Here is a 26,750-nt window from a genome sequence, read left to right on the forward strand (position 1 = left end):
TAGAATTGTCTCAGGGAGTAATGGTCCCCAGATGCACTTTTCTACTCCTCTTTGCTACCTGATTCGATCAGGACCAAGTTCCACCCTAGGAACCCAATTGCAGGGAGAGCAAAGGAAGGAGTAATTGAGTTTCTCTGCCTCAAAGGGGAGCTTGACAGCTGTGTTTCCTCTTCCCACGGAAGGAATCGGAGTCTACACTGGTCACAGGTTCTTCACATGAGTGTGTGTGAAGCACCTGCTATGGATGCGAGAGCAAGACCCAGTGCGAAACCCTGCAGACTTCACCCGTGTCTTCCAGGAGTTTCCTGCAGCGCTGCCCTGCCTAGCATGTACACACACACCTCCCAGAGGGAGGGAAGGGGGCCCCCCCGCAAATGCCAGAAAGCTATGGCTCTCCTTAGATCCTCTTCCAGCACAGACACAAAATTCAACCTGTTTTTCCCTTCATCTCTCTTTCCTTTTTTCCTCTCTGGGTTCCTCCTGTCCCCCCCCCCCCCCGCCCCGACTCTGTCTACACCTTCCTTCCTTCCCCTCAACCTGCCCAAACATCCTCTTCGGTTCTCTGCTCCTGGACTCCTCTGGCCTCCCCACCCCCAGCTCCCATCGCCCGGGTCTTCTCTTCCAGCACCGGGGACAGCTCCAGCCCCCGGAACAATGGACCCCACCTTAGGGCTCCTCGATAAATTCTCCATCTCAGCGCCTTGCCCAACTCCTGATTGGGGAGTAAGATGGGGGAAGGGCTGTTATCAACAGGCCCAGCTGCTCTTCTGGGGGGCGGGGGCGGGAAAGGGAGTCAGGGAGGACGGAGATAGGGAGAGGGCGTGGCTCCTGCCTGGATTGTGCGTCCCTCGCTACGGTAGAGAATTTGTATTCCACCCCTGAGACTGACATCACTGATGTCAGGGGAGAGGAGGTGGGAGTGGGGAGGGGGGTGTGGAGGGGGGAGGTTTTTGTTGAGGAGAGCGCGGCCGGAGAGCAGAGCTCCGGGACCCAGGTGACCGGGAAAGCAGGCAGCCCCAGCCCCAGCGGCGGGAGCAGCCCACGGCAGCCTAAGCCCGGGGACCGGGGTGGGGGCGGGAGGGGGGCCGAGGGGAGGACCTGAAGGGGGGGAGGCAGGGCAGAAGGGACCCCCGGAGCCCCGCCGCCATCAGAGATCAAGCATCTGGCATCAGGGATCTTCGGACCCAGCAGAAGCATCAGCCACAGGGGAGGTGTCCTCCCGGGGAAAGCAACGAGAGAGCCACCTGCCCCGCACCAGGAGTGGGGCCCCTCACTGACGCTGCTGGCAACCAGATCAGGCCCCTCGCCCTTCCCTCCCCCCCCAGCCCACCGCCTCCCCGGCCGTTCCCCTCACCTCTGCTCCCCTCTCCCCTCCCAGCTCCCAGCCCTCCCAGCTCCAGTGCCTGCTGCCCACCGCCCTAACCCTCCAGGTGCTGGCCACACTGACCCCCATCCTGGGCTATCTGCCAGATCTCAGGGAGGGAGATTGTTTGTTTGGGCTATGCCCCCTGGTGGCATGATCGTGTCTGCCTAGACCCCTGACCCCCAGACTTCAACTCCCTGGGCCTCCTTTGTGTGAAGAGCTGCTCTCCTCCGCTCAGCAGTGTGGTTGGGGGCCAAAGGGAAGGCCGGCCCGCCTGGGCTCCTGGCTCCCACCACTTGCCTCCTTGTTGGGCAGCTCCCCTGGCCTTTGGGCCTCTCCCTGCTCCCCTCGGCCCCTCCTCCTGGGCCGCCCCAATGAAGGAGCCGGATGCCATCAAGCTGTTTGTGGGGCAGATCCCGAGGCATCTGGAGGAAAAGGACCTGAAGCCCATCTTCGAGCAGTTTGGTCGGATCTTCGAGCTGACTGTCATCAAGGACAAGTACACCGGGCTGCACAAGGGTGAGGGGTCAGGCCAGACTGGAGAGGTGGCAGTGACTGGGGCTGGGGGGGCCTGGGAGGAGGGAGGAGGCCAAACTGGAGGGACAGAGCGGCTGGCAATGGGCTGCTATGGAAGAAGAGCTCAGGGGACTGTGATGGAGACATTGCAAGAGAATTTAGCTAGAGTGACCAGGGCACTCCAGGATGGAGGAGTGAAAAGGGCTATTTGGGGTAAAGAATTGTCAACAGGGATGCAGAGGTATGGACCTTAGGGATGGAGGGGTGTGTGGATGGCATGGGATAAACTCAAGAGGTTGGAGAGATGAGAGAGTTGGTTTTGGAGGTAAAAAGCCAGTGGTGTGTGTGTGTGTATGTGTGTGTGTGTGTGTGTGTGTAGCAAGACTGACAATCTGAGTAAGCTCAGATAATGCTGGGATAGGGATCAGGTGCTCAACCTAGAAAGTAGAGATGGCCAGCCTGGGCATCCCCAGGGCTAAAAAAAAAAGGGATTGGAGAAGCAGGACATGGAGTATGGGAAAGTGTAGGAGATTTAGAAAGTTAAGAGCCAAGGCTTCTCTGAGGGCAGTACTGCTAAAAAGCAGAGCCAGTCCCAGGGTCAGAATTTGGAAAGCTCCAGGCACCAGGATCCAAGGCCCATATTGCCTCCCTCCCAGCACGGGGCACAGGGAAAAGGCACTTCCACTAACTGTCCTTCCCTTTCCTTTTCTGTTTACTATCCAACTTGTACCTGCCTCCCACAGAGTTGGGGAGAAACAGGGAAAATGGGAGTGGAAAAGGGTGTTGATGGCCAAGATGGAGGGAGGAGAGGGCAAAGGAGAAAGGGGAAAGAATAGAAACAGAGGAAGACAGAGCCACACTCTGCACACTGAGATGAGAGCCATCCCACCTCCACCTCTCAACAGCCCACTTGCCCTTCCTTCTTCATTAACCACCAGCATTTGGCCTGCCAGGTTTCTGTCCCCCACTTCCAGAGCACCATTCTACTCCTCTCAGATCTTTCCCAGCCCATATGGCAGAAGATGACTAGAAGGGAAAAGCTCTCCAGTCCTCAGCCATAGGGGAGCCCCTTATGGAGGGGAGGCCAGAGACTCATCCCCCACCCTGTCTCTCTGCCCATGCCCCTCCTCAGGATGTGCCTTCCTGACATACTGTGCCCGCGATTCAGCCCTGAAGGCCCAGAGCGCCCTGCACGAACAGAAGACGCTTCCAGGGGTGAGTCCCATCCTTTTCAGGGCCAAGGGGCTGAAAATGACCTTAGAAGTGGCAGGGGGCCCACAACCCTCCCAAGATACAGAGCTTATTTTCTATTTCTCATCCCCAGGAAGGCCCTCGTCTCTTTTTCTAGCACCCACCTTTCTTGCTATAGATGCATGCATGTCTCTTACCTGGGGAGAAGGAAAAGAACAATTAAAGGACTAAATGTGATCCTCATAAGGAGTTGATACAGCTCCTTCCCACTTACCAACCTGTCCACTAGCCAGGGTAGAAGGAGGACTTTAGCTGGTTGGGAGTGTAGGGAGACAACTGGACACCTGTGTCAGTGTGAATGGGAGATACCCAAGACACTCTACTTGTAGTTCTAGAGAGGCAGCCTAGGTGGCTGTGGGATGGGGGAGGGGTGCTGCCACCCTGAGAACAGGCAGATGGGCCTGTTGGATTTGTCTGCTCTGTGTTGGTTTCTGAGCTCAGACAGACTCCCCTCTTGTTTTCTAGAAAGAGCCCCAGGAACCTCTGATGCCACCGGCATCAAGTGGGGCCTGGGCAGGATGTTAGCCTAGGTATAGCAATGCAGACACCATCAGATAGGATCAGATCTGAGCTGGCCAAATGTGCAGAAGTGGCTCTGGAGTAGGCTTCCTCACTGCAAGGTCACATCTCTTTGGGTTTGAGGTGTTTTTCTTTCCCCCCTTCTTCTTCTTAGCCAGACTACAGATTGTCCCAGGCCTGGGTTGGCAACTGAAGTTAAGATTAAATAATCTCAGACTGCTACCCCCTTGCAGAACTGGTTGGGGGAGAGGGATAGAAGAGGGAAGTCTACTCCATTTTGCTACCTGCTTCTTAGTTTCTCTCTGATTGTGGATCCCAGGAAGTACTTCCTGAGGTCTGGCTCCACCCTGCCTTCAGCAAACATTTGCTCAGAACCATCTAAGTACTGGAGACACAGCTGTCCCAGCCTCTGCCCCTTCCCCACCTGGGATATGGAGAACAGTGTAGACCGTCCATCTTTTCTAGGAGGAAACAGACAAAATAGATGGAGGCAGAGAACATCAAACCTGTTTCTACCACACCCAACATCAAAGTTAGGTCCTCCCTGGTCTTCAGCCCTGGAGTGTAGCTGGGAGATCAAACCCACTGCCCCTCCCCCACCATCTTAACCCATCACAAGAATAGCTAGGGCTGCAAAGTGGGGGATTGGTGTATGTGTGTGAGCAGGCTCAGAGATGCAGGGTGAGCCTGTGTTCTGCACAAATGCATGTAAGCACCCAACTGGCCAGATGTGGGGGTCTGGGCACATGCAGGCTGGTAGCTCCTGAGTCTGAACTTCCCTTCCTTTCCTTTTTCTCTCTGGAAGCCCTGATCAAGCCCACAGCTTTCATGTCCTGTTGGTGTTGGTCTTTTCCTGTCGTTCCCCCATTTCAAAGCCCTGGTAGAACCAGTGGGGACAGGGGGGAAAAGAGAATATGGAAAGGGAGACCAGAGTGGGCCTTAGGTGAGAGATGGCCTGGGAGTGGGTAGGAACCTCAGGTGTGGTGTGTGCCAGCTAGACGCCCTGTGTGCGTCCTCTCAGCCGCCCATGCAGCTCAGCAGAGCTGTCTGAGGGGGAGGGGGGAGAATGGCACCAGGTAATGACTCAGTCTAGCCTGCCCCAGAGCTCCCAGGTGACAGAGTTCCCATTCCTGCCCTAGTTGGCAGGGTCCAGAGGGACCTAGCAGTCTCCAGTAGGAAATGAGGGGTTCCATCTTCCCAGGAGACCCTGTACAAAACACTTGAGGGGCAGACTCAGGGCAGTCCAGGAGCAGATGTCTGCGGCCCAGCTCTGTCTGACTCTCCGTGTTCCTTCCTCCTTCCTCAGCCCCATCTTCTGCCATTTGTCTTTCCCCTCAGACAGTGTGTGTGTGTGTGTGTGTGTGTGTGTGTGTGTGTGTGTGTGTGTGTGTGTGTGTGTGTGTGTGTGTGTTACGATGTCCACTGCTGCTTAAGCTGATTCTGTGGGGGGAAGTTTTTCTTACAGTCGAATCTCTAAGCCCTCTTACTACAGGTTCATGTTTCACCAGAGCACCTTTGTCACCCCCAGAATCTAGAAAATGCTACCATATTAGGCTGCAGAGAAAGAAGGGGGGCTTGGTCTATGGTTGTCAAGCCCCATTTCCTCTTCTCTCCACTGAGAGTTCCCAGGGGTGACTGTCACAGGTCCCTGGATCTGTTCTGAGCACAGGGTGTGGCTCCCGAGCTGGGAGCTGTGAGGGACACATCTGTCTGCCTTAATCCTTTCCTTTTACTCTGAGCCAAAATCCTACTCCCTGGGTCCTCCTGGTCAGCTTGTGGCCGGGAAGGTGGACTCTGCTCCACTTGTGTAGGATCAGGAACACTAAGACACTAGGAACAAGTGTAGAGCCAGGAATTAGTAGCAGGGCTCCAGGCTTGTTCTCTCAAGACAAGTAGATTTAGGGTGGGGGGGTAGGGATAAAGGCCTCTTTTTGGAGGTAGGTCTTCACTATGGATGCGAAGGAGGGGCAGCTTGGCACCCGTTGGGGTATAAATAGCCCCTTCTTCTTTTGGAGGCCCTAGAGAGGGCTTATTGCCTGGCGGGTGGTAACTAGGAAGAGGTGCCTGCCTGGTTGCCAGGTAAACATAGCACAGCTGGACTCAGGGGAGGGGGCAGGTGTGTCTGAGCAAGCTAACAAAGCTGAGCTTCCCACAGGAAGCACCAAGCCAAGAAGAAGGCAGCTGGAAACGAGCAGAGTGCTGGGGGGTACCAGGAAGCCTGTCCTTGAGGGTGTGTGGGGAGACCCATGCTGTGGTCTGTGCACTCGGGTGTCTTTGTGTGAATCTACATCAGCTGTGGGTATTTATTGACCTGCTATTTTTGTGCCTGGAGGGAACCACATCCTTTCTCTCTGGGTCCCAGGTTCCCCATCTCTAACCAGAACAGCAAATCCACAAGAGGCCTGTTGGGAAGGGGTAGTGCCCACTGCACCACTCCCCCCACCCTGCGCTGTGACCCTGGTTCTGACTTTACCTCTGGAGGGGTGGTTGGGCGGCTGTGCTGAGCTGATGAAGCGCCTGTGGGGGAATTTCTTTGATGGTTTGGGCTACAGTGCAAAAGACAGGAAGGTCAATGACCATCAATCTCTGGGCTGCTGACCCCCAGGTCCTGCCTGCCTTATGTTTTCTCTCTCTCTCTCTCTCTCTCTCTCCCTCCCCCCCCCCTTCCTCCCCCTCTTCCCCCCCTAAGGAGATTGAACCTTGGATGGGATAATCCCAGATTGGTGGGAGATAAAGCCAGGGGCAGGTTGGCTGGAGGATTTGTGAGACTGCAGACCCTCCCTCCCTCCCCAGCTGCTCACAAACCCAGAGAACTGGGGGTGGGGCCGTGGGGCAGGAATATCTCTTGAGGTAGGACTTAAGAGTTGATCCAAGGCTCTGAATACTTGACTGGCAGAGGGCCCAGAGGGCCTACCATTGCTGTGCTGCTCACCCTAGGCAGGGTGAGGCCACCCAAGGTCTCTCAATGTTAGGAAGCTGTCTGGAGAGCCCTTTTGTTTGGCAAAGGAGGAAGTTGAGGCCCAGAGGAAAGAAGGTACTTATCTAAAGTCTCACAGCTAGTGAGTGGCAGGGCCTGTCCTTGAACTCTCTTTTTCCTGACTCCTGGTCCAGTGCCTTTCCTTAGGGCACACTTAACCTCATCCTCAGAATGGCTTGCATTTTTTGTTGTTGTTGTCACTAGAATGAAGACAGTCCCACATATGAATGTGGGGACTTGGTATAGCCCTAGTGATCAAAATCCTCAATAACAAAATATTTCCAGGCCCTGGAGCTGTGAGTCCTTTTCCTCCCTTTCCAGATCCCTACTCCAGTGAAGGAAATCAACCTGTGGGAGTCATTCCTTAGTCCTCTCACCAGACAAGGCATGGAAGAGGGGAACTAGAATTAGCATCATCCCCACTGCTGGCTGAACAAAGCAGGCTAGTGCAGGGTCAGAGAGAAGGTGTGCTCTGGAAGACTTCCTGCCTGGTCCTGGGGAGAATGGCCAGGGGTGCGGGACAGCATCTGGCGCTTCAGCACTGTCCCAGCACTTCAGACCTCCAGGATTTGCACTGCAGGAGAAGGGACAGTTGGGTCCCTTCACGCTTGCTCTGCACACCTCCCTCCAGGACCAGGGAGCTTTCCTGGGCCCCTCCCCCACTTCCCAGCCCTTACCAAATCCTCCACCCCCAGCATACTCCGTTCCCACCCCCTCCTCACTCCTTCTCTGGGTGTGTGGAGCGGCAGAAGTGATGACGTCACCACGGTCGCCAGGGCGACGGGGACGGATAAATCAGGCTGAGTGGGCGGTTGCCATGGTGCGCATTCTCCTGTTGCCACGGAGACTGGGCATCTGCTCCCTTTGTGCTGCCCGAGTTCCTTCCCCCTAGGGTCAAGGGGTGTAGGGGGGCAGAAAAAGAGGCAGACACACCTTCAGGGGTCAGAAGGAAGTCTGGGCCTCTGTGGGGTCTCCTTCAATGTAGAGCCCTTCTTGGGGCTGCTTTTCCAGGGGGTGGCCCCTGTGGCTCCTGTTTTGTGGTGGAGGAAGCTCTGGACACAGCCCCTTGGTTAGATTGTGTCTCAGAACCTGGGGCCTAGGGAAAGGACTAGTTCTGGCCTAAGGAAAACCTGTTTCAGGCATCACTGGTCAACCTGAGCCTGGCACTATGCCCGATGAGCATCTTCCTCCACATCCTCTCTCCACTGCCTCTAATCCCCTCAGGTCCTTCCAGACAAGATTAGGCCCAGCCCCTTCCTTCCCATCAAATTTAGGGGACAAGGGAGAATGCCCATGTCTGGAGCTTGCTCCTTTGAGCCTCGCTGGAGGTCCTGGTCTGGGGTGTGGGTGTGGGTCTCGGGTGTGCACAGGAGTCCCTGCAGCTGCCCTCTCCTCTCTCTTTTAGATGAACAGGCCAATCCAGGTCAAGCCAGCCGACAGCGAGAGCCGAGGAGGTAGGTTCTTCCCTTTTGAACTCATCCTCTTCTCTTCCCACCTCCAAACCCTAGGCTTGGAGGAACTTCCAGGCAGCCTTTGTTGACAAAGCAAGTCTGACAGTTCTGAAGAGTTCCCAGCCTAAGTGCAGATAGGATGAGTCAGTGAGGCTGGAGGGGATGAGATCTGGCAACACTGATACCCAGAGAGGAGTTCAAATCCTTCAGAGTTAGGAGGTTAGGTCAGTGAACCCAGTCCCCCTTTTCACACCCTGCAGCCACTGGTGTCCAGAGTGGGGAAAGTCGTGTCAAAATCTCCGGGGAACGGAGGGGGGTGGGCATGGAAAGTGACGGGGCTGAGAAGAGAGGCCAGGAGGGCCTGACCAAACCTGTTCTCCTGTGCCCTACCTCCCCAGAAGACCGGAAGCTCTTTGTGGGGATGCTAGGGAAGCAGCAGACAGATGAAGATGTCCGGAAGATGTTCGAGCCATTCGGGACCATAGATGAGTGCACTGTGCTCCGGGGGCCAGATGGCACCAGCAAAGGTAGCCCACCCACTCCCCTCCTTCTCATGGGCTTCTTTAGCTTTCCTGACCTTCCCCACTGGCCTCCTGGGCAGCGGGCACCCGCCTTGCCTTCGTGATGAGAATCCTCACCTTTTTTTCTCCTCCACCTCCACCTTTCTAGGCTGTGCTTTTGTGAAGTTCCAGACCCATGCTGAGGCCCAGGCAGCGATCAACACACTTCACAGCAGCCGGACGCTGCCGGTGAGCCCTGATCCCCTGATGTTCCCCCTCCCCCCTTCTCATCAGGCCCTGGCACATAGGGACAGCCTACCCAGGACAAGATTTTCAGTTCATTCAAAAGGAAATGTTCTGCCCAAGAATCAAACTGCTTAGGGACTTCTGCACATGGCAAATACCATGTCCTTGCTTCTTTCTATATACCACCCTGTGTGTGTGTGTGTGTGTGTGTGTGTGTGTGTGTGTGTGTGTGTGTGTGTGTGTGTGTGTGTGTGTCTGGGCATTGTCCCTTAGCTTTGTCACTCAAGGCTTGCATTCTACCACTTGAGAGCTGGTTGGGTAATTGGAGATAAGAGTCTCACTGACTGCCTTGGCTGGCTTCAAACCTTGATCTAGGATTACAGGTGTGAGCCACTAATGCCTCCCTACTCCTCATCTTCAGTCTAAATTCCATCACCCTCCTCTCCTGCTTCCTCCATTCCTCAACCCCTTCCTCTGTCGCCCATCTCCTCTCTGCCTTCCCATATCCTCCTCCCCACTTATTTGCTGGGTATCAGGACCCTTGCTTAGAGGCCCCATGCATTTTTTTTTTTTGGTCGGTTATGGGGCTTGAACTCTGGGTCTTGGTGCTGTCCCTGAGCTCTTCAGCTCAAGGTGAGCACTCCACCACTTGAGCCACAATGCCACTTCTGGTTTTCTGGTGGTTAAGACTCTCATGGATTTCTTGCCCCAGCTGGCTTTGAACCGTGAGCCTCCTGAGTAGCTAGGATTATAGGTGTGAGCCACTGGTGCCCCGGCTGCCCCACGTACCTTTACATGGTGATTCTGCCGAATGCACTCGGGGAACTCTTCTAAAATAGAATTAGCTGGATACAGAGGAAGTGATCTTCCAACCCCTCAAGAATCTCTAACCTGGGCACCAGTGGCTCATGCCTGTAATCCTAGCTATTCAGGAGGCTGAAATCTGAGGATTGTAGTTTGAAGCCAGCTCAGGCAAGAAAAGTCTGTGAGACTCATATCTCCAATTAATCACCAGGAAACCATAAGTGGTGCTGTGGCTCAAAGTGGTAGAGCACCAGCCTTGAGCAAAAAAAAGTCAGGGACAGCACCCAGACCCTAAATTCAAGTCCCACAACTGACACACAAAGAAATCTCTAGCAGAGGCTGAGCAAGCTTAGAGGTACTTGGACTTGGTAGCGAGAATACAGCACCAAATAGAGAACTGTATTAGGTGGCCCTAGGCCCCTTCCAGTTCTGAGTCTAGGAGTTTCATCAATGTTCCTTTTCTTTTTTATTTGGTTCAGGCTTGTATTAATGCGTGCATGCGTGCGTGCGTGCGTGCGTGCGTGTGTGTACTGGAGCATGAACTCAGGCACAATCCCTTAGCAATTTCCATGCTTAACTAGCATTAGAATCATTCCTCCACTTCCAGTTTTTTTGGTGGTTAATTGGAGATAAACATCTCACAGACTTTTCTGCTTGGCTGGCTTAGAACCTTGATCTTCAGACCACACTCTCCCTGAGTAACTAGGATCACAGGTGTGAGTCACCAATGCCCAGATTGTTATTGAGGCTGTATCCACTGAGCTTGAGCACGGGGGTGGGGGTGGGGGGAGTATGTCAGGGGTCAGGGCAGTGGGGCAGCTACCAGGCAAGATTGGCTATGGCTGAGCCACTGGAATTCATACAGAGAGAGGCCCTTCCCGTGCCCACAGGCCCTCCATTTTTAGAGCACATGACTTCACTCTTCCTTAGCCTTTTGTACATCCTAGCACAAGGAAATGGTGAGATTAGAATCTCCCCATTTGACATGGGCCTCCCAAAGAGGCCAGGCCATGAGAACAGTACCTAGGCCTGGTGCTAAGAAGGCTCCGGGGAAGGAGAGATGTGCACTGTTCCTCTGCCCACACATGGGGTCTATTACCCAGGGTGCCTCATCCAGCCTGGTGGTAAAGTTTGCTGACACAGAGAAGGAGCGAGGTCTCCGCCGAATGCAGCAGGTGGCCACCCAGCTGGGCATGTTCAGCCCCATCGCCCTTCAGTTTGGAGCCTACAGCGCCTACACGCAGGCCGTAAGCATGCCCCCGGTGCTGGACATGGCCCACCCCCATGTCCTGCTTCCAGCGTTGAGAGGAAGACTAGGCCTCACTCTTCTCTTCCCTCCTCCACCTGCAGCTGATGCAACAGCAGGCAGCCCTGGTAGCGGCTCACAGTGCCTACCTCAGCCCCATGGCCACCATGGCTGCCGTGCAGATGCAGCACATGGCTGCCATCAATGCCAATGGCCTCATTGCCACTCCCATCACCCCATCCTCAGGTAAGGCTCTGTGCAAAGCAGGCTGGGCTAGGTAGATACAGAACAAGGAGACTACAGTGTGGTGGGGCAGGGGGGGCGGAGAGAAGACATTAGGGTTCAGGGATTAGAGAATGGTCTGCTTGCTCCTCTCTGCCCTCCGACTTGCTGACTGGTTTTCTGCATCCGTGTGTGTGTGTGTGTGTGTGTGTGTGTGTGTGTGTGTGTGTATGCACATGCACACGCACACACGTGCATGCAAACGCGTGCTTCTTTGCTCTGTCTCTGTCGCTTTCTCCTCCCTAGGAACCAGCACCCCTCCTGCCATTGCTGCCACACCCGTATCTGCCATCCCTGCTGCACTGGGTGTCAACGGCTACAGCCCGGTGCCCACCCAGCCCGCCGGGCAGCCTGCCCCTGATGCTCTGTATCCCAATGGGGTTCACCCCTACCCAGGTGCGGCTCTCTGCCTGTCCACACTCTCCTAGCAACCATCCAAGCCATTACTCCTGTGGTTGGCAGCCTTGATACCCATATCCATCTCCAGCCTCGGGGTTCACAATGCTTTCTTCTGCTCTGTCTGTTCCGGTAGAGATGACCCTACCAGGGAGGCTGAGGCTTAGGGAGGTGAAGCAACATGTCTGGGGTGGTGGAGTCAGTCATAGACTGACTTGTGCTAGCCCCCCCCCCCCCACCTTGCCATGTGCATTTCCCCTCCTCATCTCACACCCCATGTCCAGACCAGGCCCCTTTCCCCACCACTTGGCCTCTGCTCACAGAGGTGCTGGCGGGGCTCCTGCTGTCTCAAGCGCACTCATGGTCCATGATGCTTTCCCCAGCCCAGAGTCCCGCAGCCCCCGTGGACCCCCTACAACAGGCCTACGCGGGGATGCAGCACTACACAGGTAAGGTGTCGTAGCCCAGGCCTCAGCTCAAAAACTGCATGTGGGCTTCTCAGCTCACTGCCAACTGCCTTGGGCCCCCCTCCCCCACTTCAGGCTTTCCAGACCATCTATACCTGTGAGGGTGGCACTTTGGGGCAGCACACCTGAAGCAGGGGATCCTTTCCCCCCCCCCCCCCCCATGACTTCTCAGCCCTGTGCATTCCGCTGGCCTGGGCTAGGAGAAGGGAGAGCAGGTCGTCGTCTGCAAGGAGTCAGAGGACGCCATGAACTCTTTTCTTCTCCCACCCTAGCAGCCTACCCTGCGGCCTACAGCCTGGTTGCGCCTGCGTTCCCGCAGCCTCCAGCCTTGGTTGCCCAGCAGCCTCCACCCCCACCTCAGCAGCAGCAGCAGCAGCAGCAGCAACAGCAGCAGCAACAGCAGCAGCAGCAGCAGCAGCAGCAGCAGCAGCGAGAAGGTGCCAGCCTGGGGCAAGGCCCTCATAGCTGTGAAGCTTCAGAGATAAATGCCCTTGTCGTAAGCCCAGGAACTCTCCACTGTCCTGTGCTAAGTCCAGCTCTTGCCTCATTTGTGGGGATAAAAGCACCAGGGAGCTTTAGCCAACATTTTTGGGCTAAGATTGGAGGGTCCTCCCCAGCTCTGTTTTTTCCCAGGACTTGCTGCATGAATCCTGCATTTCCTGGTCACTGAGCTCTTCCTTCTGTCTCTACTGGCACCCAGGCCCTGATGGCTGCAACATCTTTATATACCACCTACCCCAGGAGTTCACAGACTCAGAGATCCTCCAGATGTTTGTCCCCTTTGGCCATGTCATCTCAGCCAAAGTCTTTGTTGACCGAGCCACCAATCAAAGCAAATGTTTTGGTAAGAACATGATGATCTAAAAGACAAAGTATGGACATTTTTGTGTGTACATCTGTGTGTACACATTAGGGCAAGGTCTGATACATGCGAAGGCATTTAGGGTTACCGTAGACCTAGTATCTGAAGTCCTGAGTACCCAAGGCTATGAAAGATCTTTGACATTTAGGCATACCACAGTTATAGCTCTCTCTTCCTGCAGCTTCACTTTTTTTATTTTTGCCAGTTAAGGGTTTGAATCACTTGGCTTGCTCACTCATGGCTGGTATTCTAACACTTGAACCATGTTCCTGCCCAGCTTTTTTTGCTAATTAATTGGAAATGGAGTATCATATACTTTTCTTTCCCTACAGCTTCAAATCCCAATCCTTCCTGTCTCCAGAGTAGCTAGGATTATAGGTGTGAGCCACAACATGCAGCTCTACAGCTTCATCTTTCTCCTGAAGAGCTTGTTTTGGAGCCAGGCATGGGTGGTTCACACTTGTAATCCTAGCTACTTAGGAGGCTGGAAACTGAGTATCATGATTCCAAGTCAACCTGGGCAGAAAAGTCCACAAGACTCTTATCTTCAATTAACCAGTAAGACAGACTTGGGAAAATAGCTCAAGTGGTAGAGTGCCAGCTGTAAGCCAAAAAGAGCCAAGCAACAGCCTAAGGCCCTCAGCTCAAGACCCAGTACTGGCAAAAATCAAACAAACAAATCCAATACAGCCTTGGAACTGGAGGAATGGAGCATACGTAATGCCCTTGGGTTCTACCTCCAGCACCAAAAAACCCCAAACAGCCAAACCAGAAAAGACAAAAACCCTAGCCCAATTTGTGTTTTTCATGAAGTAGTCTGGGAATGTGTGATTTTCAAAAGGGAAGCTTTAGTTGGTATCACATCTTTAAAATCCCTCAGTGCCCTGCTTCAAAGCCATTCAGAGGCAGAAAGTAGCAATTTGCAAAGCATGGGTTCAGAAAACTATCCAGGCTGAGCAAGGGGTCACCCTGCAAAGAAGGCTGGAACGAATGCCCCAGTTTGTACAAATGGCTAGACTGGATTCACTCATTAAACCCACTAGTGAAGAATTTCTGAATGCCTACCATATAGCAGGCCATTTTTTTTTGTTTTTTGGGTTTTTTTTTGGGGGGGGGGGGGGTCTGGTCGTGGGACCTGAACTCCGGGCCTGGGCGCTGTCCCTCAGCAATTCAGCTCAAGGCTAGCACTCTACCACTTGAGCCACAAGTGCCACTTCCGGCTTTTTTTTCCCTGCTTATGTGGTGCTGAGGAATCGAACCCAGGGCCTCATGCATGCAAGGCAAGCGCTCTACCACTGAGCCACCTTCCCAGCCATAGCAGACAATTTTCTTTTTTTTCTTTTTTTTTTTTTGTCGGTTGTGGGGCCTGAACTCTGGGCCTGGGCACTGTCCCTCAGCTTCTTCAGCTCAAGGCTAGTGTTCTACCTCTTGAGCCACTTCCAGCCTTTTCTGTTTATGTGGTGCTGAGGAATCGAACCCAGGGCCTCATGCATGCAAGGCAAGCACTCTACCACTGAGCCAACCTCCCAGCCCTAGCAGGCAATTTTCTAGGCATTTAGAGATACCTGGATGAAGTAGGGTGGTATTGGGAAACCCAACAGGCCCTGGCCCTAAGCCAGGAGAGCAAAGGGCCAGGCCTTATGACCCTCTCATCACAGGCTTTGTGAGTTTCGACAATCCTGCCAGTGCCCAGGCTGCCATCCAGGCCATGAATGGGTTCCAGATTGGCATGAAGCGCCTCAAAGTCCAGCTAAAGCGGCCTAAGGATGCCAACCGGCCCTACTAAGGGCCCCAGGTGGGTGCTGTTCCTGTCTTGTGTCCTTCCTCTTCAGCCCCTGCATACTGTGCCACCTTCGGGGCTGCTCATCCCTACACCCCCACTCCTGGCTCTGGGCCTAAGGCAGGGATCCTGGGAGGGTTCCTCAGCTATTGTTCACACACACACACACACACACACACACACACACACACACACACACACACACAGCCCTGTGACCCCAGAAAGAGCCAAGTCTCTATCTATCTGTGTCCACTCGCAGATTTTCCACAGTATCTGGTCTCGTTTGTCTGGTCAGTGTCCGTGTGTCTGTGTGTATCTTCTTTCTGGTTTTCCTTTGGGTTGGATGGAATGAAGAGTAGGATTTGGGGAAGAGGGCTGGTTCAGAGTGCAGTAAAGGAGGGTCTTAAAATCACTGGCTCCTAGAATCTCTGCTCTCCAGAGAAGTACTGATACCAGATCCTGGTTGACGTAGACTCTAGATGATTTTCTTACACAGCAGAGCCTCCTTCCCCTTGAAAAGGAGTGAGCACAGGACAGATAGGGAGGCAATCTGCAGGCCTCTTGGGAGCTATTTTGGCTTAAGTGGAGGTTGGAACAGTGTACTGCCTGTGAATTTCATTATCACTGGCCTCTTCACCCCAGTGCCAGAGCCACAGATGTGTGAGCCTTGGCTACTTTTATGTGGTTTAATCTCCTTTGGACCAAACCCCTGAAAAAAAAACACAACCCATGAACAATACCCATATTTTCTGTTTCTCCCCTTTCCCCCCCAATCCTGGCTGCTTAACTCCCCCCCGACCCTGGGGGCCCCCCCCAGCCCAGGGCCCGTGTCCATTGTCGGCTGAAGCCCCCATCCCCGGACCCCTGCTCCGGGCCCTTGTAAGTTGCATGGAACGAGCGTGTTGTCTTTGGAGCCAATTGTTTGTTATTTGGGGAGGGGCCGCGGAGGGAAGCGCCCCCCAGCCCAGGGTCAGGGCCGGGGGCAGCTCGCGGGATGTGCTTGGGTCAACAGTGGTTGGTGACTGTGGTCTGTGTACTGTGCATTTCTCTTTTGCTTTCTTTGTTCCTTTCCAAAAAGGAATGAGAGCACTACCTAGGGGCTGGGGGCGGTCTCACCCCATGAGACTCCATCCCTAAGCCCATCCTGGGTCACCCTGGCCTTCTCTGCGGATGCTCCCACTCTCTGTCCAGGTGTCTGTCTCCTTCGTGCACCCCCTTCTCCTTTCTTCTCCTAGTTACCTCTGCCTGCCTGTTTGTGGTCTCATTTCTTTGCCTCTCTTACCCTCTAGGTCTCCCTCTCTCTATCTTCCAGTCTATTTTTCTCGTGGGCTTTTTGACTATTTCCTTCCTACTAGCCTTTGGTTTCTGTATCGTGAATCCCCTCCCTCCCCCTCTCCTGTACCCCTCCTTTTGCACTCATGGCTGGGGGTTGCGGGTGGGGGCAGATTGTTCTGCTTGGACTGAGGCCTCTCTGAGGATCTGCCTTCTTAAGGCAGCCCCATTTTAGATGCCATCTCCTACCTCAGCCACCCCCTTCCCTTTCCTGCTTAGCGCCTGTCACCAGCACCAGCAGCCTTCTCCATGCTTCACCAGTGTTTCCTTCCTTCGCAGGTCTGGAGACACCCGAGGAAGGGGCACCTCACACCCTCTTCCCCCCCACTGGCTCCAGCCCCTCTGCACATCTGCCCTGGGCCTTGATTGGGCTCTACGACAAAAGCTGCTTCTTGGCCCTGGGGGCACAGAACTCAGCCCCTCCCACCACCCTGCCTCTCGGAAGGGCCGCGGCTTTGCTTCCCTGGCTCCAAGGGCCTTTTTCCTTCAGGTGCCCTTCTGGCCTTGTTGAGGGAGCAAGGAATAGGCTCGAGGGTTCCAGGGTATCTGCCTTCTGCTAGGGCTCCTGTGATGGGTCTTCTGTACCCATTTCGTTCGTACTTGCCTCCCCACGAGTGGGCCTGTTCCAGCCGGGCAGGCCCAGGAAGGTAGCGGGGCCTCCCCCCTCCCCTGCCCCCCCCCTTCCCCACAGTAGGGGCTTCTCAGAAGCCAGCTCTCACACGCCCCTCCACCCTCCGTTAGAGGTAGGATACCCTTGAATCCCGGGCTCTAAGCCCTAAAACTCACTGCCTCCCCCAAGGGCCCCTCCAAGGAGGGTGTGGGGGGAGCCCTGAGGGCTGCCTCTCTGCCAGTCAGCCACAGAGACCCTCCTCCTCTCATGAGGAAAAGACCTCCCCCTGAACCCCTAAAAATGTTTACAGTCTCTGCTGGCCCCCTCCGTGTAAATACCACTACCACCCGTGCGTTATCTAGCCCGTCTGCCCTGCCCCGCTGGGCCAGACGCTGCCGTCTCCCTTTCTGGGAGTTTAGACAATGTTGCCCTTGGAGTTTTTCTCACTCTCTTTATTTCCCCTTTGCTTTTGGTGGGTAACTGGGTATTCGGGAGGAGGGGTGTGGGGAGGGCTCAAGGGGGTTTATTACCTGATCATTTTCTTTAGGAAGAGGTTTTAGGGAAAAGAAGATGGGGGGAGGGGGGGAGTGGTAAGGGGAAACTGGGGAGTCAATTTCGGACAGTTCTCTATGCTTCACTTATTTATTTATTGCATTTTACTTTTAAAGAGTTGGTCTTTTCTGTCTAAATAAAGAAAAACATTTAAAAGCATTCAATAAGAGTCTTGGAAGGCTGAGGGTAAGGGGATTGTTCACACTGGTTATGGGGAGGGAGGAAGGGAGGGAAGAGGTTGAGGTTTGGGAGAGAAAGGCCCAGGGAAAGCCCAGCCCTTACTTTTGAGCAGTGTCTCAGTCTCACTCAGGGCTTCATGATCCTTTTTTCCAATTGTCTTTGGGGCTGAATTCTGGAAGGGCACGGGAATGGGTGAGCAGGCCTCAGAAGGCTGGGCCCTTGCACCGAGACCAGTGGGGAGAACTGCAAATGTCATGTATGTTCACTGACCACTGTTCTGTATGTGGGTCAGGAGTTCCATATGCAGTTCTTCATTTAGACGGGGAAGAGGAAGCTTTGAAAGTTAATACAGATTCCCTAAGCAGGAAAGGGAAGAATATGGAGATGGAACCCAATTGGTCCTACTCTAAAATCCAGAATGGTAATCTCCTCACCCGTTTTCTGACCTGAGGCAAAGATCTTCAGTAGTATCAAGTAGGCTACAGCAGCAGCCCAGTCTGCTATAGGGTTAACTATATAAGCCCTAAGGTTTCTCCAGTTCCTAGGGGATACTTTGTGAATGGTACATGGCCTGAGCCTAGGAGGATCAACAGGCCCATAGCACCTGGGTCACTTGCTTGTGGTCAGCTATGTGCTACCTTAGCCCTTCTTACAAACTTGCCCCCTTCCAGCTGTGATCTGCCTCTGGCTACACTTGTTCATTGAAAGTACCACCACAGGCTAGGGATGCAGCTCAGTGGTAGAGCACTTGCCAAGTACATGCAAGGTTCTGAGTTCCATCCCGTTTAAAAAAAGAAAAAAAAAAAAAAAAGCAAGCACAGGAGTTGGGAAGGTGGCCCAATGGTAGAGCGCTTGTCTTGCATGCATGAGGCCCTAGGTTTGATTCCTCAGCACCACATCATCAGAAAAAGCCAGAAGTGGTGCTGTGGCTCAAATGGTAGAGCACTATCCCTGAGCTGAAGAGCTCAGGGGCAGCACCCAGGCCCAGAGTTCAGGCCCACAATGAACAACAACAACAAAAAGCAAGCACTACAATGAGTAAAATCCCTACTCCCTATCTGCCCCCTTCTTCTGTCTCAATGTCTCTCTCTCTCTTTTTTTTTTTTTTGCTGGCCATGGGGCCTGAACTCTGGGCCTGGGCGCTGTCCCTCAGCTCTTCAGCTCAAGGTGAGCGCTCTACTGCTTGAGCTACAATGCCACTTGAGGTTTTCTAGTGGTTATTTTTTTGGGGGGAGTCTGGTTGTGAGGCCTGAACTCTGGGCCTGGGTGCTGTCCCTCAGCTCTTCAGCTCAAGGCTAGTGCTCTACCACTTGAGCCACAGTGCCATTTCCGGCTTTTTCTGCTTATGTGGTGCTGAGGAATCGAACCCAGGACCTCAGGGATGTAAGGCAAGCACTCTACCACTGAGCCACCTTCCCAGCCCCTTAATGTCTATCTCAAAGTAGTAGTTCTCACCTCTGTAAATCCTACTCAACAGGCTGAGATCTGAGGATTGTAGTTTGAAGCCAGCTCAGGCAGAAAAGTCCCTCCCCCCCCCCCCCCCCCCACCCTCTCACCGTGAGACTCTTATCTCCAATTAACCACTCAAAAACTAGAGCTATGGCTCAAAGTAGTAGAGCTCTAGCCTTGAGCAAAAGAGCTGAGACAGTACCCAGGCCCTGAGTTCAAGCCCCATGACCAACAAAATAAAAAAGGGAAATTGAGTTTAGTAGTACATACCTATAACACTATGTACTCAGGAGGCAAAGGACCCCAAGTTTGAGGCTAATTTGGGCTACATAGTAAGACCCTGTGTCAAAACACGGAATAGTAATAGAATGAAAATAATAAGGGCTGGTCATTATAGCACATGCCTGTAATCTTAACTATCTTTGAAGAGAATCATTGTCTGAGCTAGCCCAGGGCAAAAACATGGGAAGGTGGCTCAGTGGTAGAGCGCTTGCCTTTCATGCCTGAGGCCCTGGGTTCAATTCCTCAGTACCACATAAGAAAGAAGAAAAAAAAGCCAGAAGTGGTGCTGTGGCTCAAGTGGTAGAGCGCTAGCCTTGAGCTGAAGAGCTGAGGGACAGCGCCCAGGCCCAGAGTTCAGGCCCCACGACCGGACCCCCCCCAAAAAAAAACATGAGGTGTTACCTGAAAAATAAACATAAAGCTAGGTGCTGGTGGCTCACCCCTGTAATCCTAGCTACTCAGGAGGCTGAGCTCTGAGGATCGCAGTTCAAAACCAGCCCAGGCAAGAAAGTTCGTGAGACTCTTATCTCCAATAAACCACTAGAAAACGGAAGTGGTGCTGTGGCTCAAGTGGTAGAGCGCTTGCCTTGAGCTGAAGAGCACAAAGACAGCGCCCAAGCCCAGAGTTCAAGCCCCATGACCAACAAAAAAAAGAAAAATAAACATAAGCAAAAATGAACAAGGCTGGGGACATGGCTCAAGTGGTAGAACACCTACCCAGAAAATTTGAAGCCCTAAACTCAAGCCCCAGTACTGTCTTAAAAAATGAAAAATGGAAGTGGCACTGTGCCTCAAATGACAGAGTGCTCGCCTTGAGCTGAAAAGTTGAGGGACAGTGCCCAGGTCCAGAGTTCAAGCCCCACAACAACAACAAAAAGATTTAAAAAATGAAAATTATGTAAAATATGAAGTACTATGGAGATGTATCTATGGGTATGGTTTCAGGGAAAAAATATTCTTGGGTAGGGAACTTATTTGGATATATGCAAATCCAGTCAGGATTCTTAGCAAGTACACAGCATCTGAAATCTGCACATGCGCACATACGTGTGTGTGTGTGTGCGTGCGCGCAGAGATGGGAAGAAGTATAAGACCAACAGGAGTTGGAATTTAGTATCTGTGAATTTTCCCTTGCTCCATCTCAGCTTCGTAACACTTGTGGGTGAGAAAAGAAAGATAAAAGGAGAGGTTTACACCAAGAGCATCTCCCAGAGGGACTCACTGTGCAGCGTTGCTGTTCTCTCTCAGGATGTGGAAGTAAGGAGTATCAGGACTGATACTATTCTTCCTTTCTGGTATCTTTCTGGATCTCAGACAACACCAAAGTATGGCCGCCCTTCCCACAAACATCAATGACTACCTTTACTGTCTTTCTATAATAACCTATGTTCAAATGTTAATGGCAGCATAAACGGAAGGAAAATAGCTTCTTGAGGCAGAAAAAAATGGAGCTGGCACATTAACAGCAGAAACTGGGAGCAACTTTCAACTGTAGAACCAAAACCAGATACCTGGAATGCTGGCTGCTTGTGGCCACACCTCATTTTCTTCTCCCTATCTGAGAACTTTAGCCCAGCTCTAGCCTCCAGGTTCTTTTTTTTTTTTTTTTAAATATAGAATATTGGAGTCTTTAATATACAGTTAACAGGCTGCAGGCCGCCAGTTGTTACAAAGGCCTGTAGCACGCAAATACACATAACCCTGCTAGGAAACATGCTAAAGAGGAAAGAAATAACAAGAACAATACCAACAAGCCAATTCAGCTCCAATGGAGAGCTGAATTGGGACTCCATGATGACTGGAGATGAGCCAAGAGACAGGACACAGCACACAATCACAGAGACACACGTGGCATGGAGTCCTGGAAGCTAGGCTGGCTGGTCCAGGCCTAAATTAGCCTCCAGGTTCTTACACAATCCTAGTCCCAGGCTTCTCCTCAGGTCTGCTTTACGGAAGAGCCAGCTGCTGCTTGCTCCCCAGATGCAGGGTTTCCCTCCAATGGGCTACATCCTCTCACTGGCGATGAAAAAATGAATGTCAGCCGGACACTAGTGGTTTACACTTGTAATCCTTGCTACTCAGCAGGTTAAGAGTTAAGGATCCTGTTCCAAGCCAGCCCAGGCAGGAAAGTCTGTGAGACTCTTTATCTCCAATTAACCATCCAAAAGCCAGAAGTATATCTGTGACTCAGTGCTCTCTCCAAAGGGGCAGTGCTAAGCCGGGTGCCAGTAGCTCATGCCTGTAATCCTAGCTACTCAGGAACTGAGAACTGAGGATCATGGTTCAAAGTCAGCCCAGGCAGGAAAGTCCGTGAAACACTTATCTCCAATAAACCACTTGAAAACCGAAAGTGGCGCTGTGGCTCAAGTGGTAATGCTTGCCTTGAGCTGAAGAGCCCAGGGATAGCACCCAGGCCCAGAGTTCAAGCCCCACGATCGACAAAAAAAAAAGAAAAAAAAGAAAGGGACAGTGCTTAGCTCATGAGCTTAAGACCCAAACAAAAACAAAAACAAAAACAGCCAGGTGCTGGTGGCTCTTGCCTGTAATCCTAGCTACTCAGGAGGTTGAGATCTGAGGATCCTAGTTCAAAGCCAGCCCGGGCAGGAAAAGCCGTGAAACTTTATTTTTTGTTGTTGTTGTTGGTTGTGGGGCTTGAACTCTGGGTCTGAGCTCTGTCCCTCAGCTCTTCAGCTCAAGGCTAGCACTCTACCACTTGAGCCACTTGGGTTTTCTAGTGGTTTATTGGAGATAAGAGTCTCAAGGACTTTCCTGCCCAGGCTGGCTTTGAATCATGATCCTCAGATTTTAGCCTCTTGAGTAGCTAGGATTACAGGCATAAACCACCGGCATCCTGCAAGCCATGAAACTCTTATCTCCAATAAACCATCAGAAAACCGGAAGTGGCACTGTGGCTCAAGTGGTAGAGTACTAGCCCTGAGCTGAAGAGTTGAGGGACAGCACTCAGGCCCAGAGTTCAAGTCCCATGACTGACCCCCCCCCCAAAAAAAATTCCTAGTTATGTGTTCCTAACTTAGGTTTTCTTCTGACTCTTAAATTTTCATCATAAATTTAGACTATATCCTTTCTGCCACATAGGTTTAATTTTTGTTGGGGTGGGGGAATTTAGACAACTGAAAGTCCTCTGCCTCAGCCTCTCTAGGGGTGGATTAAAGGTATGTGCCATGAGACCTGGCTTTTCCAACATCTCTAAGTCAATCCAACTGCAAATCACCAACTAGGTCCACCTCTAAAGTAAATAATGACATCTCCTCTCCCCACTGCCCCAAGAAACCTGTAGTATCCTCATCTGTGTTCACATTTCTCTTGCTCTCTCGCAACCTAGTCTCCAAGGAAACTGCAGTTCTATTTGAGAGCTAACTCACTGATACTCAGTGATGTTCATCTGCTTTGTTCATTTCTGTATCTGCATCATCCTCAACCATTACCAGAATATTCACAGCTGCTTAGGAAATAATTAAAACCAATAATCAATAATGGACTTCCCATCCCTGCCTAAATTATACTAATCCAAAGCTAACTGCTACCCTTCTGAAGTCGCAGCTTTTAAACATTTCTATTCTCCACTCAAGACATCAAACCTTAGAAGACTTTAACCATCTCACACAAATTCACTAAATCATGAAACAGCTCTGCATGGAGCCACATGCATAGCATCCTAGCACTTGGGAAGCAGGGGTAGCTGAGATTACATATGTTTAAGGGCCTGCCTGCGCTACATGTTAAAAAAAAAAATCACAAAAACTTTTTCCCGGGCTGGGAAGGTGGCTCAATGGTAGAGTGCTTGCCTTGCATGCATGAGGCCCTGGGTTCAATTCCTCAGCACCACATAAGCAGAAAAAAAAAAAAAAAGCCGGAAGTGGTGCTGTGGCTCAAGTGGTAGAGCACTAGCCTTGAGCTGAAGAGCTGAGGGACAGCACCAAGGCCCAGGGTTCAGGCCCCACGATCGGACCAAAAAACAAAAAACAAAAAACAACTTTTTCCCATAAATTTTCTCACATATATTTCTCTTTTCAGTGTTTGCTGTTTCCATTTACTGACTGAATAATCATAACTGGTCTCCTAATTGACTCCTGAAACACCAATTTTCTTAAAACAAAAAAACCCAACCTTCTAATGTAGGGCACCTATTGGCATCAAAGCTCTTCAAAGCCTTACTTCCCACTTTCTTTCCTAACTGCCCTGGGTTCCATTTGAATAGGATTACTGTTATTTGGATAACATTGGACCTTTCTATACACATTTCACTCTCTTGTACTATAGTGACTGGCACAGAATGGCACAATAACTGTGTGTGAGATTGTGTATGTGTATGTGTACTAGGGTTTAAACTTAGGGCCTTGCACTTTTTTTTGTTGTTGTTTTTTGGGTCCAGTCGTGGGGCCTGAACTCTGGGCCTGGGCACTGTCCCTCAGCTCTTCAGCTCAGGGCTAGCGCTCTACCACTTGAGCCACAGCGCCACTTCAGCTTTTTTCTTTTTGCTTATGTGGTGCTGAGGAATCAAACCCAGGGCCTCATGCATGCAAGGCAAGTGCTCTACCACTGAGCTACCTTCCCAGCCCCGGGCCTTGCACTGTTGCTTGGCTGTTTTGCTCATGGCTGGAACTCTACTACTTGAGCCATGCTACAGTCAGGCATTTTGCTGATTAATTGAAGAGATTCACACTTAGCTGGGTGCCAATGTCTCACACCTGTAATCCTAACTAGGGTTAGGACCTCAGGAGGCTGAGGTCTGAGGATCATGGTTCAAAGCCAGCCCAGGCAGGACACTCCGTGAGACTCTTATCTCCAATAAATCACTCAGAAAACTGTAAGTGGCACAGTGGCTCAAGTGGTAGAGCACTAGCCTTGAGCTGAAGAGCTGAGGGGTAGAGTTCAGGCCCACAGTTCAAGTCCTATGACCGACCAAAAAAAAAAAAAAAAAGAGAGAGACATTCAGACTTTTTCTGATTGGGTTGATTTCAAACCATGACCTTCAGATTTCAGCCTCCTGAGAGTGTCCAGGTATATAGGTATGAGGCACTGGCCTCCAATTTTCCTCATGCCCTTATCTAAGGGTCTCTTTTCCTTCCCCCAACACCCCCTAATAAATATGGTGTCAAAACCTTCCACTGAGCTGGACACCAGTGGCTCACACATTGTAGCTACTTAAGAGGCTGAGATCTGAGGATCGCAGTTCAAAGACAGCCCGGAGAGGAAAGTCCATGAGACTCTTATCTCCAATAAACCACCAGAAAACCGGAAGTGGTACTGTGGCTCAAGTGGCAGAGTGCTCGCCTTGAGCTGAAGAGCTGAGGGACAGCACCCAAGCCAAGAGTTAAAGCCTCAAGACCAACAAAAAAAGGAAAAAAGGAAAAAAAAGAAAAAGAAATAAAAACCAAAACCTAGGTGGGAGGGAAGGGATGGTAGGGGAAAACCAAAGGAGGAGGCAACAATGCTTGATAAGAAATGTACTCATTACCTTGCTCATGTAATTGTTAACCTCTCTGTACAGTATTTTCACGATAAAAAAACTTATTAAAAAAAAACACACCTTCTACTGCTCTGGATCATAATCACTTGTAAATATCTCACTGTCCTGTGAGGCCGTGGGCAGAATGTTTTCCTTTGCTTTGGCATCTGTAACAGTACCTATCACACTGCTCATCTTCCAGTACATAGGTTGCTGGCTACAACCTCTGGTAATTTTAATTCTATAAATCCATTGTTTACTTTTTTGTAGATTTTTTTCCTTCCTTGGTTAAGGAAAAAAAATCTCGTTGGCACAGTAATATCAGATTCCAAATGTTCAATGCTGATGCTAGGTGAATGAGATCCTTCCTATTTCTCCCCTGGTCCTTGCTATATGGTCATCAGCTAAGGCTTTTGGTCAGGGGCTATAGAAATAATAAAGTAGGGGCTGGGAAGGTGGCTCAGTGGTAGAGCGCTTGCCTTGCATGCCTGAGGCCCTGGGTTCGATTCCTCAGCACCACATAAGCAAAAAGAAAAAAAAAAAGCCAGAAATGGCGCTGTGGCTCAAGTGGTAGAGCGCTAGCCTTGAGCTGAAGAGCTGAGAGACAGTACCCAAGCCCAGGGTTCAGGCCCCACGACTGGACCCCCCCACCAAAAAAAAAGAAATAATAAAGTACAAAGAATTATAAAAACAGTAAATATGTCCAAGCCACTATAAATGCTGAGGTTTTCTAAGCAGGTTTAGCCTTCAGCCTCATGCACAAAGGAGCAGGTACTCTTACACGTGTAGGTAAGTAGGTCTAGCACCTGGATTTCTTCTGTAAAGGCAAAGGCAGCAGGCTTACCCTTACTTCCAGGGATATGGGCAGAGAGGGGTTAAAACCAGAATCTGCCCGGTCTTGTCCAGGAATTCACTAGGGTAACTTGGACTTTTCAGATCAGATTCCCAAGAGATAAGGTTGCCTAAGTTACTTCAGAAACTAACATGTACATGCCAGTGAGGTAGCAGGATAGTGCTAACATGTGACCCAAGGGCTCTGCCAGGCTTTCTGTACTTGGCTGGGAAAGGAGTCCAGAATTCATGCTGTGAATCCTAACAGGATTTTGTGCATGCTGGCTGACAGGAGGGGCAAGCTTAATCAACTCTAAGAGCTGAAGGAGAAGGAACTTTCAAAGGAGCCACTAAACACAGCACTGCAAACCAGGGACGACCTCCATGGCTTCTTGTTCTCCCATCCCTCTCAATCTCCTGCTCTCTAAAGACTGCTCACGTTTTACTTGGGGAAACTGGCTACATGTTCCTTCTCATTTTCAGATTAACCACACTAGCTGAAATCTCAAAGGTCTCTCCACTTCTTCCCACACAACCCAAAGGATTTGTAGTCTAGGAAACCAAAGAATTGTTTCATCAATAAATCAATTTATTTAAAAGAATATGTTACAATTAATTACACTAAGTGACATTACCAAACAATTTTAGAGTGGTTAGCTCTAGAACAAGGAATGAAAGGAACACTGTTAGCCATTATGTGTCTGTGTATTTTCTCTTCACATTTCTTAAATCACAAATAAAAAATACAAGATACTGCAGTGAAAATACAATTAGAGTTTCTCTCAAATAAATTAAAAGTGTGCATGGCCCAGCTCACTGGCTTAAAAGAGGGCATGAAATAAAATTGTTATCCAAGTTTTGCAGTTGGCCAAGGGCCCTACCCCATGTTACTCCCCTCTTCAATTCTGACCTCCCCAGAGCCCTCCACTTCCCATCTACCCTCAGTTATGGGTAAGAAGGGAGCTGCTATCCTGCTATGAAAGAGCCTGGTCTGATGTGCTCAGAAGTTTAGCTTAGATGGAACAGGAAGATGGGGGGGCGGCTAAAGAAGCACTCCCACTACCTGTATTTTCCCTTTCTTCCTCCCTCCTCCAGAAGGAAGCTAATGTGACTAATGAAGCTGGTGAAGGAACAGCAGTGTACTGAGGTCTACTGCTAACTGAGTCCTGCCAGATAGCATGATGAAGAGAAGGGGAGGGTCCAGTGGTCCGCCAGCTCTGGAGATCGGGTCAACTAGCATACCGGTCCTTCAAAAGAAACTGTCTCTTAGAAACTAGGCCCGTAAGTTGGCAAATTCTGAGATAAGTGAGAAAGGCATTACCTCCTGTCAGTGCCCTATTTGGCCGCTCCAAGCATGGTGTTTGGAGTTACAGGAGGGGATAAT

At 51.4% G+C, this 26,750-nt stretch overlaps 1 protein-coding gene across 1 annotated transcript; it reads left to right on the forward strand.

The window, feature by feature from the left end:
• Positions 1 to 1,737: 1,737 nt before the first annotated feature.
• Positions 1,738 to 16,335, forward strand: Celf3 (CUGBP Elav-like family member 3). The gene is made up of 13 exons (XM_042681535.1): positions 1,738 to 1,882; positions 3,012 to 3,094; positions 8,032 to 8,080; positions 8,476 to 8,604; positions 8,747 to 8,826; positions 10,731 to 10,874; positions 10,978 to 11,119; positions 11,402 to 11,551; positions 11,935 to 12,000; positions 12,291 to 12,455; positions 12,719 to 12,862; positions 14,539 to 14,675; positions 16,272 to 16,335. Exons 1-12 carry the CDS (start codon positions 1,738 to 1,740, stop codon positions 14,664 to 14,666), a joined length of 1,425 nt encoding a protein of 474 aa, XP_042537469.1. The 3' UTR covers positions 14,667 to 14,675; positions 16,272 to 16,335.
• The last annotated feature ends 10,415 nt before the right edge of the window (positions 16,336 to 26,750 follow it).

The sequence above is a fragment of the Dipodomys spectabilis genome, unplaced genomic scaffold (genome assembly GCF_019054845.1).
Source record: "Dipodomys spectabilis isolate Male_0828 unplaced genomic scaffold, ASM1905484v1 ptg000069l, whole genome shotgun sequence".
Taxonomy (NCBI): domain Eukaryota; kingdom Metazoa; phylum Chordata; class Mammalia; order Rodentia; family Heteromyidae; genus Dipodomys; species Dipodomys spectabilis.

What these genes read in the sequence shown, in the direction of transcription:
- Celf3 (XM_042681535.1), top strand. Translation starts at nt 1,738, where the DNA reads ATGAAGGAGCCGGATGCCATCAAGCTGTTTGTGGGGCAGATCCCGAGG. An exon ending in ACAGCAGCCGGACGCTGCCG is followed by an intron (nt 8,827 to 10,730) that starts GTGAGCCCTGAT and finishes TCTATTACCCAG; the next exon opens with GGTGCCTCATCCAGCCTGGT. An exon ending in TGGGGTTCACCCCTACCCAG is followed by an intron (nt 11,552 to 11,934) that starts GTGCGGCTCTCT and finishes TGCTTTCCCCAG; the next exon opens with CCCAGAGTCCCGCAGCCCCC.